The sequence below is a fragment of the Folsomia candida genome, unplaced genomic scaffold (assembly GCF_002217175.1).
Source record: "Folsomia candida strain VU population unplaced genomic scaffold, ASM221717v1 Fcan01_Sc034, whole genome shotgun sequence".
NCBI lineage: Eukaryota > Metazoa > Arthropoda > Collembola > Entomobryomorpha > Isotomidae > Folsomia > Folsomia candida.
In genome coordinates, this window is record NW_019091226.1 from 1614201 (window position 1) to 1630098 (window position 15898).

The window sequence follows — 15898 nt, forward strand, 5'->3', positions numbered from 1 at the left end:
ATCTACATCTGGATGGAAGAAAGATCGCAATTTACAATTTATTCGGTCAACGTTTCACTACCAAACTAATTATTAGGTCGACGTCGTCGATAAATAAAGTGTTTTTCACCATCTTGGATATTAACTCGTATAAATGAACCAACTCTAATGACGATTTAGTCAATTTCGAAGTGATCTCAAACAAAGTAACATCAAATTTCAAATTATGAGTGGAAGAGGTAGAGCTGGTTACAGAGGAGGGGGAGGAGGAGGTGAGTAAATTTTTAGTTTTCAAAATTATGGACTCTTTTCACATTCTTTTTAATTGTGTAATGGTTTTTGTTGGACATTTTTGGTGTCAATGAATTAATTCTTTACTTAATTGTAATAACGCAATTAATTATAACTGAGTTTATTTTAAGGTGGTGATCGCGGTGGTGGCGGCGGAGGAAGGGGGGCTGGTCGCGGAGCGCCGGGTGGCGGCGGTGGTAAGTCTTCTGCTCTTACGCAATTAATTAAGTACAAACTTCCCAAAATATAGACTTTTTTATCGTATGTTTCATCATAACGATTGATTATAATTTTAATTATCACTAATTACGTTGTCTCCTTAGGTTTCACCCCTCGCGAATCTCGCCCCGGCGACTGGAAATGTGGCGAGTGTGGAAAAGATGGAAATTTCGCCAACAATCCGAATTGTTATCGATGCCAGGCTCCCAAACCTGGTGGAGGCGGTGGTAAGTTTCCATTCATCATAATTAATTATTATTAGCAATTTATATACTTTAATTAATAACATTTCCTAATTTCTTAGGCGGAGGAGGTAGTGCTCGTGGTGGTGGCGCTCCGTCCGGTGGTGGTCGCGGTGGATATGTGTATGTTAATTATATAGCTTATCTATCTCATTGATATATTTGTGTTTCATTTCCCACTTTTAAAATCGCAGTGATCGCGGTGGTGGCCGTGGTGGAGGCGGAGATCGTGGCGGATTCAGCGGTGGTCGCGGAGGCGGTGGAGATCGAGGTGGATTTCGCGGTGGTCGCGGAGGTGGCGGCGGCCGTGTTACCCATGGACCCCCAACATTCACTAAATCTCCCCTTCCAACCTACGCATTTAAAGACCTGCCTCGCATCGACGCCGCTTTCGGGGGCCCTGGTTGGGCGCCCTACCCCTTCACGGATAAAGAAGACGTCGTCCTGCAAACCTACCGCGGTCCGGAGCCCTCTCTCGCGTCCGAAATAATTCCCGTCTCCGTAAACCACTTCCCCCTCAAGGGTTTCAAACTCCCCAAGAAAATTTACCACTACGAAGTCGCCATGGAACGTGTCCGACGTGACGCGGGTGGAGGTGACGACAATAAAGGTCCCCCAAAACAACAAGCTCCCCCAGCCAGAGGGGGTGGTCGTGGCGGAAAACGTGGTGGAGGTGGACGAGGTGCTCCCCCACCGCCGAGGGACGACCCACCTGCGCCCGGTGGCGCAGGCGCAGCTTTGCCTCCACGTCGTCTCCCTAAACCTATTCCCCAACTGATCCTCACCGTCCTACTCGAACGCATCAGAGAAGAGACGCATCACTACGGAATCGTGTCCGATCTCTCGAACAATATCTATTCGACCGAACCCCTGGAAAAGTTAGGCGTCCCGTGGGTGCACCCCATCTCGATGAGGGATGTGGATCAAACCATTCTGCAAGAAGAGGACGATGGCGAAGTCACCGTAACAATTAGCCCGACTGGGCAGCAGATTGATACTTATGCGATGCAAGCGCAGTATAATCAGATCGGGACATGGAAGGGATTTGACATGGATCCTTCCGTCAAGACGACTCTGGAACAGGTCAGTGGCGAAACTATATTTTGTAGCAAATTGCAAAAAAGTAGCTTAAAAAGTGGGTTAAAAATTATTCCACACTTTGGTTGGATTTTACTAATGTTCTTATTGTTCTTTCATTTTAAACTACCCAATTCAAAAATATTGACAATAATACAGGGCGAAACTTTCGAAAAAAAGTATACGGATTCTACGCTGTTAAATTACCAGAATTTGTTTAACTGATATGCTATTTGAAACAGGTTTACAACGCCATCGTGAAAAGTCTACCAACCTACAGGTTCCTTCCCTTGGGGCGGTCGAATTTGGCCCGCTGGCCGGACGGACCTCAAGGCACGAGCGAGCTGGGAGGTGGGGTCGTTTGTTGGAGAGGAATCAGTGCCAATATTGGGATGGGGTGGCATCCGTATCTTTGTGGTGGGTGTCGTATATACATATATTTTGCATATTTACTTTCGCACAAATTAAGCTAATTATTATTTTTTGCGAATTACAGCCGATCTCGCTCACTGCGCTTTTCTGACTGATACACGCGTCATGGATGCACTATATGAGAAGTTTGGGGATCCAAATCGTTGGCAAGGGTGGCAATTCCAGGAGGCGAAATCATTTTTGAGAAGTAAGTTACATAAATTTCTGAAATCTGTCTCTAAAAATTGTCTCCGTCTAAATGTGAGCTTTGATTTGATTTTTAGATGTCAAGGTGAAGTACACCGTGAAGGGGAGGACCCTTGCCGGCCCGGTGACTGACCTACTGCCAAAATCCGTGTCGGAAGAGACCTTCCGCTGGGAGGAGAGAAATCGTGACATCACGGTTTATGACTACTTTACCTCCCACCATGGCATTTCTCTCGACAAACATGGGCTCTGTTTAGAGTTGCGGAAACGATGCAAAGTTCCTGCAGAGGTAATTTGATTAACTAATTTGCATACATAGTTAATTAAACTATTTAATTACTCTGCTAATTGTTCATTCTTCTGTAGTTGTGCGTCATCAAAAAGGGACAGTCCTTCAGCCGCAAGTTGGACGAGTTGCAGACGAGGAGCATGCTCACCGTGGCGAAAAAGGACCCGGACGTGTTGAAGGCTGAAATTGAGCGAGAGGTGGGTACATAAATATGCAAATAAATTAATATGCAAATATTAATTGTGCAAATTATTTGTCTATCATAGATGAGAGACATGCCGTCCCAAAATAATAATGTGATGCAAGCCTGGGGCGTCAATATTGGCACAGAAATGCTACGTTTGGACAAGACGAGAGTCTTGGGGGCGCCACAATTACGATATGGAGCAGGGACCGGGGTACGAAGTTGCAAATTCGCAAATTTGATTTGACCAAATTAATAAAATTATTTTTGCAAAGTTTTAACCCAATTTTACACACTTTTAGTCCAATACTGGCAGCGGGGACGCTATCATTACCCCCAAAAAGGGACAATGGGACCCTTGGAATTCGGATTTTGCATTCCTCGACCCTAAAAGTGTGAAGACCTGGGCAATTGTCAAGGTCGGCGGTGAAGGCGACAGATTCGCACCGGACGATCACGCAATCATGTAAATTTCATTAAAAAATTGTGCTACTCTTGTTTTTTTTTACCATACGATCCTCGACGTCATCACTCTCATTACTAATAGCATTGCAGTGGTGACGTCGAGGGTCGTATGGTAAATAAACCGACTGTGCAAAAATATTCGCAAATTTATAATTTCTTCAATACATCCATTACAGGGAATTTGCTAAAAAACTGCAAAATCACGGTATCCGTAAAGGCATCAACTTCCAATCTAGACCGATCCGGGATAACGTCGACGTGGCGCATCTTCGCCCGAATGGAAATAACAATGTTCACGAGCTCATCGGCCTGTTTGACTTCTTGGCCAAGAAAAATTGCGACCTTGTCGTCTGCATCATTCCAAAGAAGAATTCGCCCCTGTACTCGCACATTAAGCAGGCGGCCGAGCTCCACGCGGGGGTGGGGCTCCTGACGCAGTGTGTCGTTGGTCAAAACGTGACGAAAGGTCAGGACGCCACGGTGCAGAATATCCTCCTCAAAATCAACAGCAAACTGGGAGGAATCAATTATGCCATGCTGACCCCACCTGATACCAAAGTTTTGAGTCAGATTGACATCATGCGGTGTCCCATGTTGATTATTGGGGCGGATGTGACCCATCCGCCGCCAGGGTCGATGAAAAAGGTGAATTTTTGGATGAAATTTTATTTGATTTTGAAATTTTCCAGTACAAATTTAAACTGTTTCGCGTTCCTTTTTATTTTGATTTCATTTATAAGATTTTTACAGATCTGCTGTATACAAATTGCAGTATTTTGTAGAAATTAAAATTTTAATTGTTTAATTTTGCTATTTTGACTTTCGAACATATTGTTCGGAAATTTCAAGGTTTTGTGTAATTTTTTTCTGGAACTGTAAAATATTTTTGCACAGATTTAAATTGTTCTTTTTGAAATTTTAATTTCCTTTATAACAGATTTTATCCGTTGCGTACAACTTGCAATATTTTTGTAGAAATTTGAACTCTATTTTTATGTGGATTATGTGTTACTTTTAATTTTTCGTTTTTCATCCAAAACTTAAGTGAATTTTACTCCATTTAAAAAATTTTAAACTATTTTATCCGTTAAGATTTATTCTCAGGTCAAGTTTTTTATAATTATATTCCTTTTCAGATTCAAGTCGCCAAGGGTAAAACGGAGGACGTCGCCATTCCCAGCTTCGCCGCTGTCACAGGATCCATTGACAAGACAGGGATGCCATTTATGATGGATATCCGCGCTCAGCGCAAAGCTGACCGCGGCGCGGCGGAAGTTATCCAAGACTTGGACACCATCGTGTTGAACATGCTAAAAATGTTTGAAAACAAGACGAGAGGAATTCGCCCTAGGAAAATTATCTACTTCCGGGATGGCGTTGGAGAAGGACAGTTTCCAGAAGTAATTAAACTATTAACTTACCCATTAATTAATTAATATACATAATTAATTTTAATTCTTAATTAATTACGTCCAGGTTTTACATACCGAAATGCTTGCCATGAGGAAGGCCTGTGACCAACTGCGAGATTACGATGAGGGTCCCTACCAACCAAAAATTACTTTCGTCACGGTCCAAAAGGTAGCAAAATTTACATAATGTCATGGAAAGCAACTTCTAATGTTCAATTTCTAATGAGGCAAATCACGCAGGCTTTGGTAACATTGTCAAATTCAGGAAAGTTGCAATATTTGGCAAAATTTTATAAATATTTCGAAGGAAAATTAGCTTACTAATTTTTGTAAACTTGCTCGGATCTCTTTATTTTGTAAAAGTCTGCCAAATTATTTTACAAAACTCACGGATCTTACAACAAGTTACCAATTTCTGCATGAATTACCTCAATATCTTCCAATACAAAGTTTTCGGAAATGGTGCAAATTAAATATGTGACGATAACACATTTCGTGTCATCTTTTTTTTCAGCGACACAAGACTCGCTTCTTCTACCATTCGCCGCAAGGTGTAACTAATCCACCCCCTGGAACTGTGGTCGATAAGGAAATCGTCCACCAAACGGAGACTGACTTTTACCTGTGTTCTCACGCTGGGATGATGGTGAGTATAATTTCGCGATACTTACATATTTTTGCAAATTATTCATTTGTACTGTGCAAATTATAATTTATCCAATTGTAATTAACATTACTTAGAATTTTTATGAGGGATTTGAAAATTTTAGTAATTTGGTTCGTTGGATGATTTTCTTTTGTGTTATTTTTTTGCGCACGTTTTGCCAATTGTTTGTAATTTTTTAATGTTAATCAGTATTTCCATGTTACGTATTACATATTTTCGCATTATTCCTACAAGTTTTTTCAATTGTTTTTGCAGGGCACCAGCCGACCCACGCGGTACCACGTGCTGTGGGACGACTCAAACTTCACTGCAGACCAGATCCAAACCCTCACTTATTACCTTTGCTACATGTATGTCCGGTGCAATAAGAGCGTCCGTATTCCTGCCCCGACTTATTATGGTGAACATAAAAATATAAATTAGCATATTAACAATTATGCAATTTTAATTATCTTATTAATTTCCATCCTTATTTGTTTAGCTCATTGGGCCGCTGCTCGTGCCAAAGCTCTCACCGACGGGATGGAGCAATACTTTGGAAATTTGCACGAGCTGAATGAACGTATGCGTCGTCATGAAACCCTTCTGCAGAATAATCCCATGCACTTCGTCTAGCCCGAGGACGGAACTCTACGTCAATTCGTTATAATAAACACCTCGTCTCTTATTCCTATTCCTCTCTCTAAATTTATACAAGTATTACTTAACTATAACGAAATTTCTGTGCGGGTGATTTAATTGACATGAGTAAATTAAACGAAGTCACTACTCTTAAATTTAAACTGCTCTCAGCTGTTGCTCTAAAATATATACATGTGTAATTACTAAATTACAACAGTAATATTACAAATATATTTAATACAAATACAAAGTATATAATATATGAGAATGATAGAAATGTGTGTGCACAATATTCATATCTTTACATACATATATACATATATTAAATGATATAATATATCATATTATGAAATTTATAAGAGAAAGAACATTAAATAAATGTCATTCATGCTCTGTACGTTAATACCAATGTAAATGTTCACTTATTGTACTTTTTTTTACCAAATGGGATTTTCACAAACTTTGATTTCCATTCACCTTCAATGAAATTGACAATTGTGTTTAAATCAATATTTACATACATACACACGTGTTGATTTAATTTGGTTAGAAAAGTGGACAATTAAGGTTTGGAAGACATGATTCCACACTCAATTCGAGCAGTTGGATAAGCGCCATACATAAAACATGTGATCGATTTTCGACGAATTTTGACCCCTACCTGCCTGGTATGACCAATATGCTCCATGTTACAATTAACATGGGAAAGATAGGATGCCTTGACCCCTTCCCCTGCTCAAATCGGTCACATGCATTCTGCAAAGTCCCATAGTAAATGGAATCGTATTATAAAAGTAGCGTGGAAAAGCCTTTATTAAATTGAGTCGCGTGTGACTTTACACTTAAATATATACAACGTAAATACATATGTATGCATGTATGTACAAAGATAAATTGTCAACTAAATTGCTATACATATTTCGTCAATTTATGTATATAATTGGTCACATTTTTTTAAAGCATTTGCGAGAAACAATAATGCACTTTCTTAGCGCCATTTCAACTTTAATGTCGCTAATTTGATGTTATGAAATTACATATATTTGTATCGTCAAAACTGCACGCATATGTACATATAAATTTATTTTAACCGAATAGAAATTTATTGGAGGTGGTCCAAAATAAGTATTCCCAGATTTCATAGTGACGCTTAATTGTGTTCCTCGAAATTTTATCTCTGATCAATCAATCCCATGGCCATGAAAGCACAAAATATCAGTATTTATGGATCTACCTAAGTATGTAGCAAACAACACGATAAATAAATTCTGATAGGGCAAATGCGTCAATAGATTATGTACATATGTACTTATTTTGACATTCATGAATAAAACCATTGCCCACGCCACGCCATTGATCACTTGATGTGGTTTAAAAGTCACCAAACCTCGGAAAAATACGATTTAAACAACTAGATACATATATGTGATGTTAAAATTCAGTACGGAAAATATATATACTAATGAACATTTTTATGTACTAGATTAAGATAGGTGTACATCTATCTTAACTTCGACGATAAGTACGGAATATACTAAAATTGAAAAACTGATTACGCTTACAAGCTTTTGGGTAATCAGATTACCTAAAAAAATCAAACTTGGGTTTTGCATGCAAAAATATGTACATATGTATGTATGTAAGTCACAAATTCGATATTTTTGCATCTCCACAAATTGCACAAGTTTACATCTACATACATACATATCTGTACAAATGCAGGCGAGTGAATGAAAGTTTTGCGATACCTGAGGATTATATGCATATTATTTAACGTCTCATGTAAAACACGCAGATTTCTTGCTTTGCCAATATGCTCAAAAATCACTTTCATACCTTAAAACCAGGTCACACATGTACATATCCGAGCTCTGTACTAGATATATATTACATCAATAACTTGAGGCCTATCCCGAGAAATCCGATGGTTTTCTCCAACTGCAATAATTACTTTCTTATGTGCAGGAAGTCGGTTCGATTGGATTCCTTTCTTACATATATGAGTTTATAACTTGTTGTTCTCCTCGCCGCCCATCGGTATTAAATTAAATGCTTGGAAGGTCAAGCCAAGTCAAGAAATGACTTCCAATCCCTCACTTATTACTTTACCACGTGCAACATAATAATCTTGATTTGCCACACAATTAACAATTTCCAATCAATTAATGCCTCGGCCGTGATGAGTCCATCAATTACACGGGCAGCAATGTATGTACGTACAAAGTTTAAGTCTGCTGGAATGTATGTATTTATTTACATATGTAAGTATGCACACATGGACTTGAACAGATTTTCAGGTAAAATACATACATGCACACAATATATTGAGTTGAGGGTATTCACAATTGTCTTGGTATCCTTAGTGACGAAAAATATCTGCAGTTTTTTACAAATAAAAAATACGGGGACAAGCTTCGTAACTTGATTTTTAACGACGAAATCTTACCACGCTTTATTATAAAATCGCATAACTTGAAGAATACAAAAGAATCATGAATACCCACATTACTAACAAATTCACTTTTTGCACTTATACCGATCTGTATTCATAACGAACCAAATAAAGCAAATTTGTCCACCATTTAATCACAATAAGTTCTCATACATAGATCTTAAATTTGTGTAGAAGAAACCACTTCTATCCGAACCTTATGTATGCACGTCCCTTCACGCTTTCATCAGAAAACTTAGCTCCATTCATGAAATTAAAGATCTCTCGGTCAGATTTAGGGCAAAAGAGGTAAATTAACTTGCACCTACTTATGTATTTACACAATTTTGTACGAAATTCACTTCTCCTTATTCATACCCGAGTTACGATGCGATTTACTAACGTATTTAGGTATGTCGCAAGGGAGAACTATCGATCAAACGGGTATACGTACCTAAAATGCAATAATAGGTCCAATTCGCACCGGTATAGGGATGGTTATCTTCCGTAATAATTATAATACACGTGGTGACACTGTGGGCGTGGAATGGTAACCTGATGCAGTAAAGTGGCTGAGATTGGGACATTATAAGCTACCTCGGGCAGACAGACAGACCATTCTCATATAGAGGACATGCATACCTACATACTTATTCAAATCGGAATAACTAGTGTGCAACTTTCCGACACGAATATATTTAAGTGCCAAGTTCTCCGATAAGGTCACTTTCACTTTGAGTGCCAAACAGTGCCAAAGGTTTGCCAAAATCAGAGTGGTATATATTTCATACTTTTAAAATTTGCAAACAAATTGAAATACTTCCTTAGCAAATTCTTAAGTAGTGTAAAAATTGTTGTAATACATATGTAGATTTCTCATCTTCGACCAAATAATACCCAAAATTCGCGAAAAAAATTATCATCACCATGGCAACGCTTTCCGACATCTTGCTCCCAATAGTTCGCCGATATATTTCCAATTCGCAAAAATTCGCATGTCTCCCCTTCGCCTGGGATAAATTACACAACAAAGTCGTCCGAGTTGAGAAAAAGACGCAAATTCTCGTAAAATGTGGCATCCTTCTCCATCTGTTTTACGTAATTTGGCAAATCCTCTTCCTCTCGAATGTTCCCATCTCCATGATACAGAAACTCGAAGGGGTCGTCATCCTCTTCGTGTTCATTGCCATGTTGGCCTTCAGGCTGGATTGGTGGGCTGACTTTGGGCCGATGATTCTCATCAATACGATCATCGCAGATGGGGGAAAAGGTCACGAAACTGCCAAGTTTCTCCAGCCTTCGCAAGGTATGTGTGCCATGTTAATGGTCTCAAATTGCCTCATTTCTGTTAGAACTTTTCACTAATAACGTCATATTTTGAGTAGAAAATTTTGGTTTTACATTTCCATGAGAAATGATCTGGTTAAATTTTTCCATTGTAGTGAACAATTTGAAATGAAGGTCCCGATATGATCTCCGATTTTGACTAAATCAAATTAGTATCAATTGTCAATCTGTCACAAATTTAATGGGATTGAAATTTTCATACGATACGATATGTCAATGCGCACGTTTGGTGAACATATTAGCATCCAAAGAGGAGAAACGCATCTTAACATTGAAAAATTTAATGCACGTTTTCTCCTCTTCCGCTGCAATTATCTTCACCAAATGTGGCCATCTGCATATCGTGTCATTTGCAAATGCAATATTAAACAATTAAGTTTGTAATCGAGTGACATTACGTAATCTGGTCAAAATCTGAGAGCATACGCTGGGAGAAATCCATTGTTAGTGCTTCCGTTGTGCATTAGTAACTTGAAAAGGCGAGAAAATCATCTGAAATAAGAAAAATCCTAAAAGTCCACTTTACGAATTTGTACTTTTCCCACCAACCTATCAATCTGTCTAACTTTTCCCCTCAAACCTTCCCCCAGGTACGCAACCCCCCATCAACAAACTCGTCCTGACCTGCATCCGCCTCTTCTGCCTGCTTAGTGAACTGGTCACCTACACGTTTCCCATCCTCATCGCCGTCACGGGTCTCATCTTCCCCTGCAAACCACCCCTCCTCTCCTCTCTCGTTTACACCGCTATATCTCAAAACTGTCGCCCCTGGCGGTACGACGTGATATGTTTCGACCTCAAAAAAATCGCCATCGCCCTCGTCGAATTTTTCATCTCGAAACAGGGCACGGTCACCGGAATGCATTACGCGGTCCACTCCCTCGTCAATGGAATCATCTATCTCACCATCAAGATTAACCTGTTAAAGACCCGAGGAGCAGATGCAGTCCGTGCCTTCAGGGAGGTTCAGGTGTGTAACATTTTAATGAATTTTGTTCTTAATTTGTTAATGATTTCGAATTTTTGCACATTCAAAAAATTTGTTTTTAGATTTTTTAGATTTTTTTTAAACCACGCATCTTATGTGCTCACCTAAGTTAAAATTTTTTAACCAATATTTAAACACTTCCGTGATACGTGAATTTTCTAAAAAGTTTGGAATCTTACAAAAATCCAGCAGGACATTTATGTATTAAATTATGGATTTCATTTAACTAGTGACGCAATTCACAGAATATGAATAATACTTTCTCCTCAGTAACTTTGTAAAATCTGTGAATTGAATTCACAGAATTTTGTAAAGGAGGAGGCACCCTCCTTACGTGAATGTATTGGTCCCTAAGCCCTAAGTGACCTGGTTCGACCGGAAATACAGGTCAAAGGTCAGTGAACTTTTTCGCTCGAAACCCCACAAACCGTACATTTTTGGAAAGCTACGGACCTCATTAGTCCGAATATACACCATACTTGGGTCAAAGGTCAAGCCTTGACCTTTCGAGGTCAATTCTTGACCTGTCGAGGTGAACCCTTGGCCTGTGGAGGTCAAACATGTCGTTGAGGCAAGGTAAGATTTTTCGGGAAAAGTGGCCAAAGTACATATATTTCTGATAGGAGGACTGCACCCTTGCTGGAAAAGGTCCTTTTTACATAGTTGGTTAACACTAACATTTGGGTTTATTGATCTTGATTACGTAGTGTTAACCAACTATGTAATAATGACCTTTTCCAGCAAGGGTGCAGTCCTCCTATCAGAAATATATGTACTTTGGCCACTTTTCCCGAAAAATCTTACTTTGCCTCAACGACATGTTTGACCTCCACAGGCCAAGGGTTCACCTCGACAGGTCAAGAATTGACCTCGAAAGGTCAAGGCTTGACCTTTGACCCAAGTATGGTGTATATTCGGACTAATGAAGTCCGTAGCTTTCCAAAAATATACGGTTTGTGGGGTTTCGAGCGAAAAAGTTCACTGACCTTTGACCTGTATTTCCGGTCGAACCAGGTCACTTAGGGCTTAGGGACCAATACATTTATTGTTCGGCACGCCGAAATGTACAACATATCAAAAATTGAGCCAAATATCACGGTGGGGCATTTCACGTAAGGAGGGTGCCTCCTCCTTTTGAACATTTTGTAAATTAATACTGAATTCTATTAATTCACAAAATTTGACACAAATTTCTAAGGAAAATTAGCTCCCAAATTTTTGTAAACTTACTCAGATCAAGTGCGTCTCTTCATTTTGTAAAACTTTGTAAAAGTATTTTACAAAATTTATGGAGTTTACAAATTTACCAAGGACTGCGTTAGTTGCCTCAGCGACTTCTTTTTTAACTAAATCTCCAACTTCATCCACAAAAAATCCTTAGTAAAAAAAACTACATATTTCAATTTTGCTAAAACCAAGCCAATTTCTATTTTATTCCCAGGTCTTGGAAAACTTTCTCAACACAAACATCCGTCGTCGCCTCTTTCCCATTTCAATGTCGGTAATTCCCATTGTGCAGATCTTCGTGGGATTCGCAATTCTAAAAATGGCGCATGAAGACAGCATCAATTTCTTAAAGTTGGGCATGTTTGGCTTGGTCTACTTGGAAGTCTTGCTGTTCAACTTGATCGCCGTATCCGCCGCGGCGAAGGTGTTCAATAGCTCGGCGAGCTGGCTGCGCGGAGTGAAGGGGAACAGAGCGGTGGGGATCGAAGAGCGCGACGTGGCGCGAGACAAGGTCAAGCGGAGGGCGGGGAAGTCGTGCAGACCGTTGCGGCTGCAATTCGGCAATAATTTTGTGGACCGCTTGACGCCACTCGTCATCCAGGAATTTTGTGCCGTGCAGACAATGTCCTTGATCTTGTTGAGCAAGTAAGAAAATTTTAAAAATGAAGGCGGTCAAAATTTGTAGGAATTATGAATTTCTTCTGGAATTTTGAAAATACAAGTATTCTTTCAAAATCTGGATTTTAAATTTTCATTCGCTTACAAATCATAATGATTTATCTATTTGTAAATAAAAGTCTCCACATGCCAAATTTATATAAATTGGTATATGTGTATAGCATAGAAAATGCCAAATGCTATACTTAATATACATACTTGCCACATATTCACTGCATTCTTAAATTATCAGAAGTCTGAATCTATTTAATGCCATTTTTTGCATGAAAAATAAATGCACTGACATATAAATATGTATCTAAATTGCACCTAAATTTATAAGGTTTCTGTAAAATAAGTGTAAAGTCACATTAAACCGATTTCCATAGAAGGGGCAAGACTTCTATGGTAGAATGCTCAAAAAAATGAGAAAAAATAACACTTCAGATGTAATAAATAAAATTATACCTCAGCGTGTAGGCATTTCGATATGAATTTGCTTTTTGCTAATGTCCGTACATGCAATTGTATCCATAAATACACAAATCTAATATTTTACTTCAAGTTGCCACGTGTACATCTACTTACAAATTTTTGAGGTGTGTGTGGGTCTACTGAATTCGAATTAATTATGTATAGAATAAATGTATTTCAATCTATGTGCATATATTCACATATCCATAATTTAGTAGTACATGAATAATCAGTTCGTTAAATCTGAAGTTTTCATACATTAGATATCTAATTCACAATGAATATGCCAACCTTCAAAATACGTGAAGCCTTCTTCCATATCTACACAAATATATAAATATGTACAAATGTAAATATGTATTTTCATATATTTAGATACACACATACATATGTACAATTTCATTCAAAAAACGTACAAATTTAGACGCCCTGATCTTACGTATACATACGTAAGATCAACTGATATGATATGTAAAACACGGCAGATATGATATGTAAAATCAATAAACAAACATTGTTATTTCTACCTGAAAAAATAAAATGAATCCGCACAATTTATCAATTTTCTTAACCCATTATTGAAACCCAAGAAGTAAATTGACTACCCCCGTCACACAAAACTCTAGGACAAAAAGTGACGTAAACTTATCAAAGAAATTCACAGTTCCGATTTTAACTTTGAGTGGGGCACAAGACCGCCAAATTTTCTTATTCCCAGCCATTTGTCCCCACTCACGCACCACCTCCCGCGACATTTTGTACGGGGCTGCAAAAATGTGTAGCAATCCAATCACAATTATTCCGTCGATGGCCAAACTGGCGAAAACCAGTAGGGTCAAAATTCCAATTTTGTCATGGTAGTGAATCAGCACGAATAAGCTGTGAATAATGACGATGGTCCAGCCCAGGAGGAGAAACAGGATGAAAGGCGATTCCCAGCAGGAGTTGAAAACATTGAGAAAAATTTGAAGTCCGCGGTATCTCTGGTATTTGATTTTTAGACCGCGAAGATTTGAAATTTTTTCTCTTATTTCCCGTCCCAATACAGCCTTAAGTACCATAATGGGAACCATATAGCCGATTATATTTGTCAGGATGACGGCACAGCAGCCGCCCCACCAGAACCATCCTTCGACAAGGAAGATGCCGATTTTGACCAGGGTTGAAACATAGCTAGTTTCAAAATGAAGGGCGGGAAAGAGAGATGCTAAACCGAACTGGGGCATGACGATGCTCAAGACGGCCATAATTAAGGGTAGATTCGTCCTTGACGAGAATACCACGCCGAGAACGATTCTCACAATGGTTTCCACATGGGTAGGCGACCCACCTAGACAGTAAAAATTTCAAATCAAACATTTGATTAATGAAACATTTGCGCAAATGTTCAAATTTTGTTATGATAATTTATCACTGATAAGACGTATGCAAAGTCAAATTCAGATATTTACTTACCTGTTCTTCTAATCAAATCAGCTTCAATTTCAAACGTCTCCGTGATCATAGCCGATACGGCGGCAGTTTCTCCAGGCAACAAAAGTGTCGTGTCATACAGGAAAAAACAAAAGGTTAGCGTCGCCAGAAAAATTATTGTTTGATGTTCCCCCTCATCCCCCGATAAAGAAGTCATCGCAACATTTTCATATCCAGGGCTCCTAAAACCAAATGGCAAACAACAAGCTCAGTTATGTACACGTAAAAATAAATGGGGGTTCATTTCCACAATTTAGCGGGCACAAACCATAATGTTAGGGGGGTCTTTAATTTAATCCCTAAAAATAATGTTACCCTTTTGAAAAGTAAATGCACTCTGAATTCAATATTAAGTAAATATACTTAATCAAGAGGAATGTTAATTTGATAAAAAGTAAAGTCTTCCCTGGATCTTGTATAGGTTTAACTAACAACTTACTTAGAGTGCATTTACTTTTCGAAAGGGTAACATCATTTTTAAGAGTGTATTTTTTGTGCATTAAAAGTACCCCAAAATTCTCCAAAGAAAAAACCCCGTATAAACGACAATTAACGCGTATGACGCCCAGAACACGGCTTTGTCCACCTCCTTTCCTTTCAGAGTCGTAAGTCTGTCCTCCTTCCGGTCAAAATTAAAAGGCAATACCTTCATAAAGAGGGGGCACTCGGCAAAGAAGAACTTAAAACCTTGGGCATAACTCGTCGAGAAAAATGCCAGATTAAAATACTGCTTAAAATTTGGAAGTAAGATTTTCATTTGGGAAAAGTCTGGGGTTAAAGATTCCGAAAAGGTAGATTTCATGTCTATTTTTGCCAACAATGAAATCCAAACATTTGTATGAGTGAAGATTGACTAAAAAGGTACATAGAAATGTACGCATACTTTTTTTTTTACTTTGCAGGTCAATCCAATCAAGGGACAAATAATAAAAAATCATATCCGACACGGTAAATAAAACGTCAATTATAATGGATTTCGGGTATAAATGATTACCCGGGAGGTTGGATAAAGTCAAGTGAAGGATTTTTGCAAAATTGGCCAATTTTCTAAATTGCATGGGACATGTTTACTAATTTTTTATATACTTGTACTTCCAGGAAGAAGATAAAGCATTGTAAACTGTTATTTGTCAGTTGGTATTTTTTTTCATGGAAAAAATTTCCCAAGCTGGCAAATCACATACATTTGCATGTACCTATACATATGTATTTTTGAATGGGTATCAATTACGTACTT

The 15898-nt window shown here is 38.6% G+C and overlaps 1 protein-coding gene across 1 annotated transcript; it reads left to right on the forward strand.

Moving 5' to 3' along the window:
• The first annotated feature begins 6 nt into the window (after positions 1 to 6).
• On the forward strand, positions 7 to 6475 carry LOC110860783 (protein argonaute-2). The gene is made up of 17 exons (XM_022109890.2): positions 7 to 251; positions 402 to 467; positions 594 to 716; positions 794 to 854; positions 926 to 1814; positions 2051 to 2225; positions 2305 to 2427; positions 2504 to 2715; positions 2793 to 2912; positions 2982 to 3113; positions 3202 to 3365; positions 3541 to 4009; positions 4501 to 4764; positions 4841 to 4945; positions 5291 to 5422; positions 5699 to 5843; positions 5925 to 6475. The coding sequence occupies exons 1-17, from the start codon at positions 206 to 208 to the stop codon at positions 6056 to 6058; spliced, it is 3360 nt and encodes a 1119-aa protein (XP_021965582.1). The 5' UTR covers positions 7 to 205; the 3' UTR covers positions 6059 to 6475.
• The last annotated feature ends 9423 nt before the right edge of the window (positions 6476 to 15898 follow it).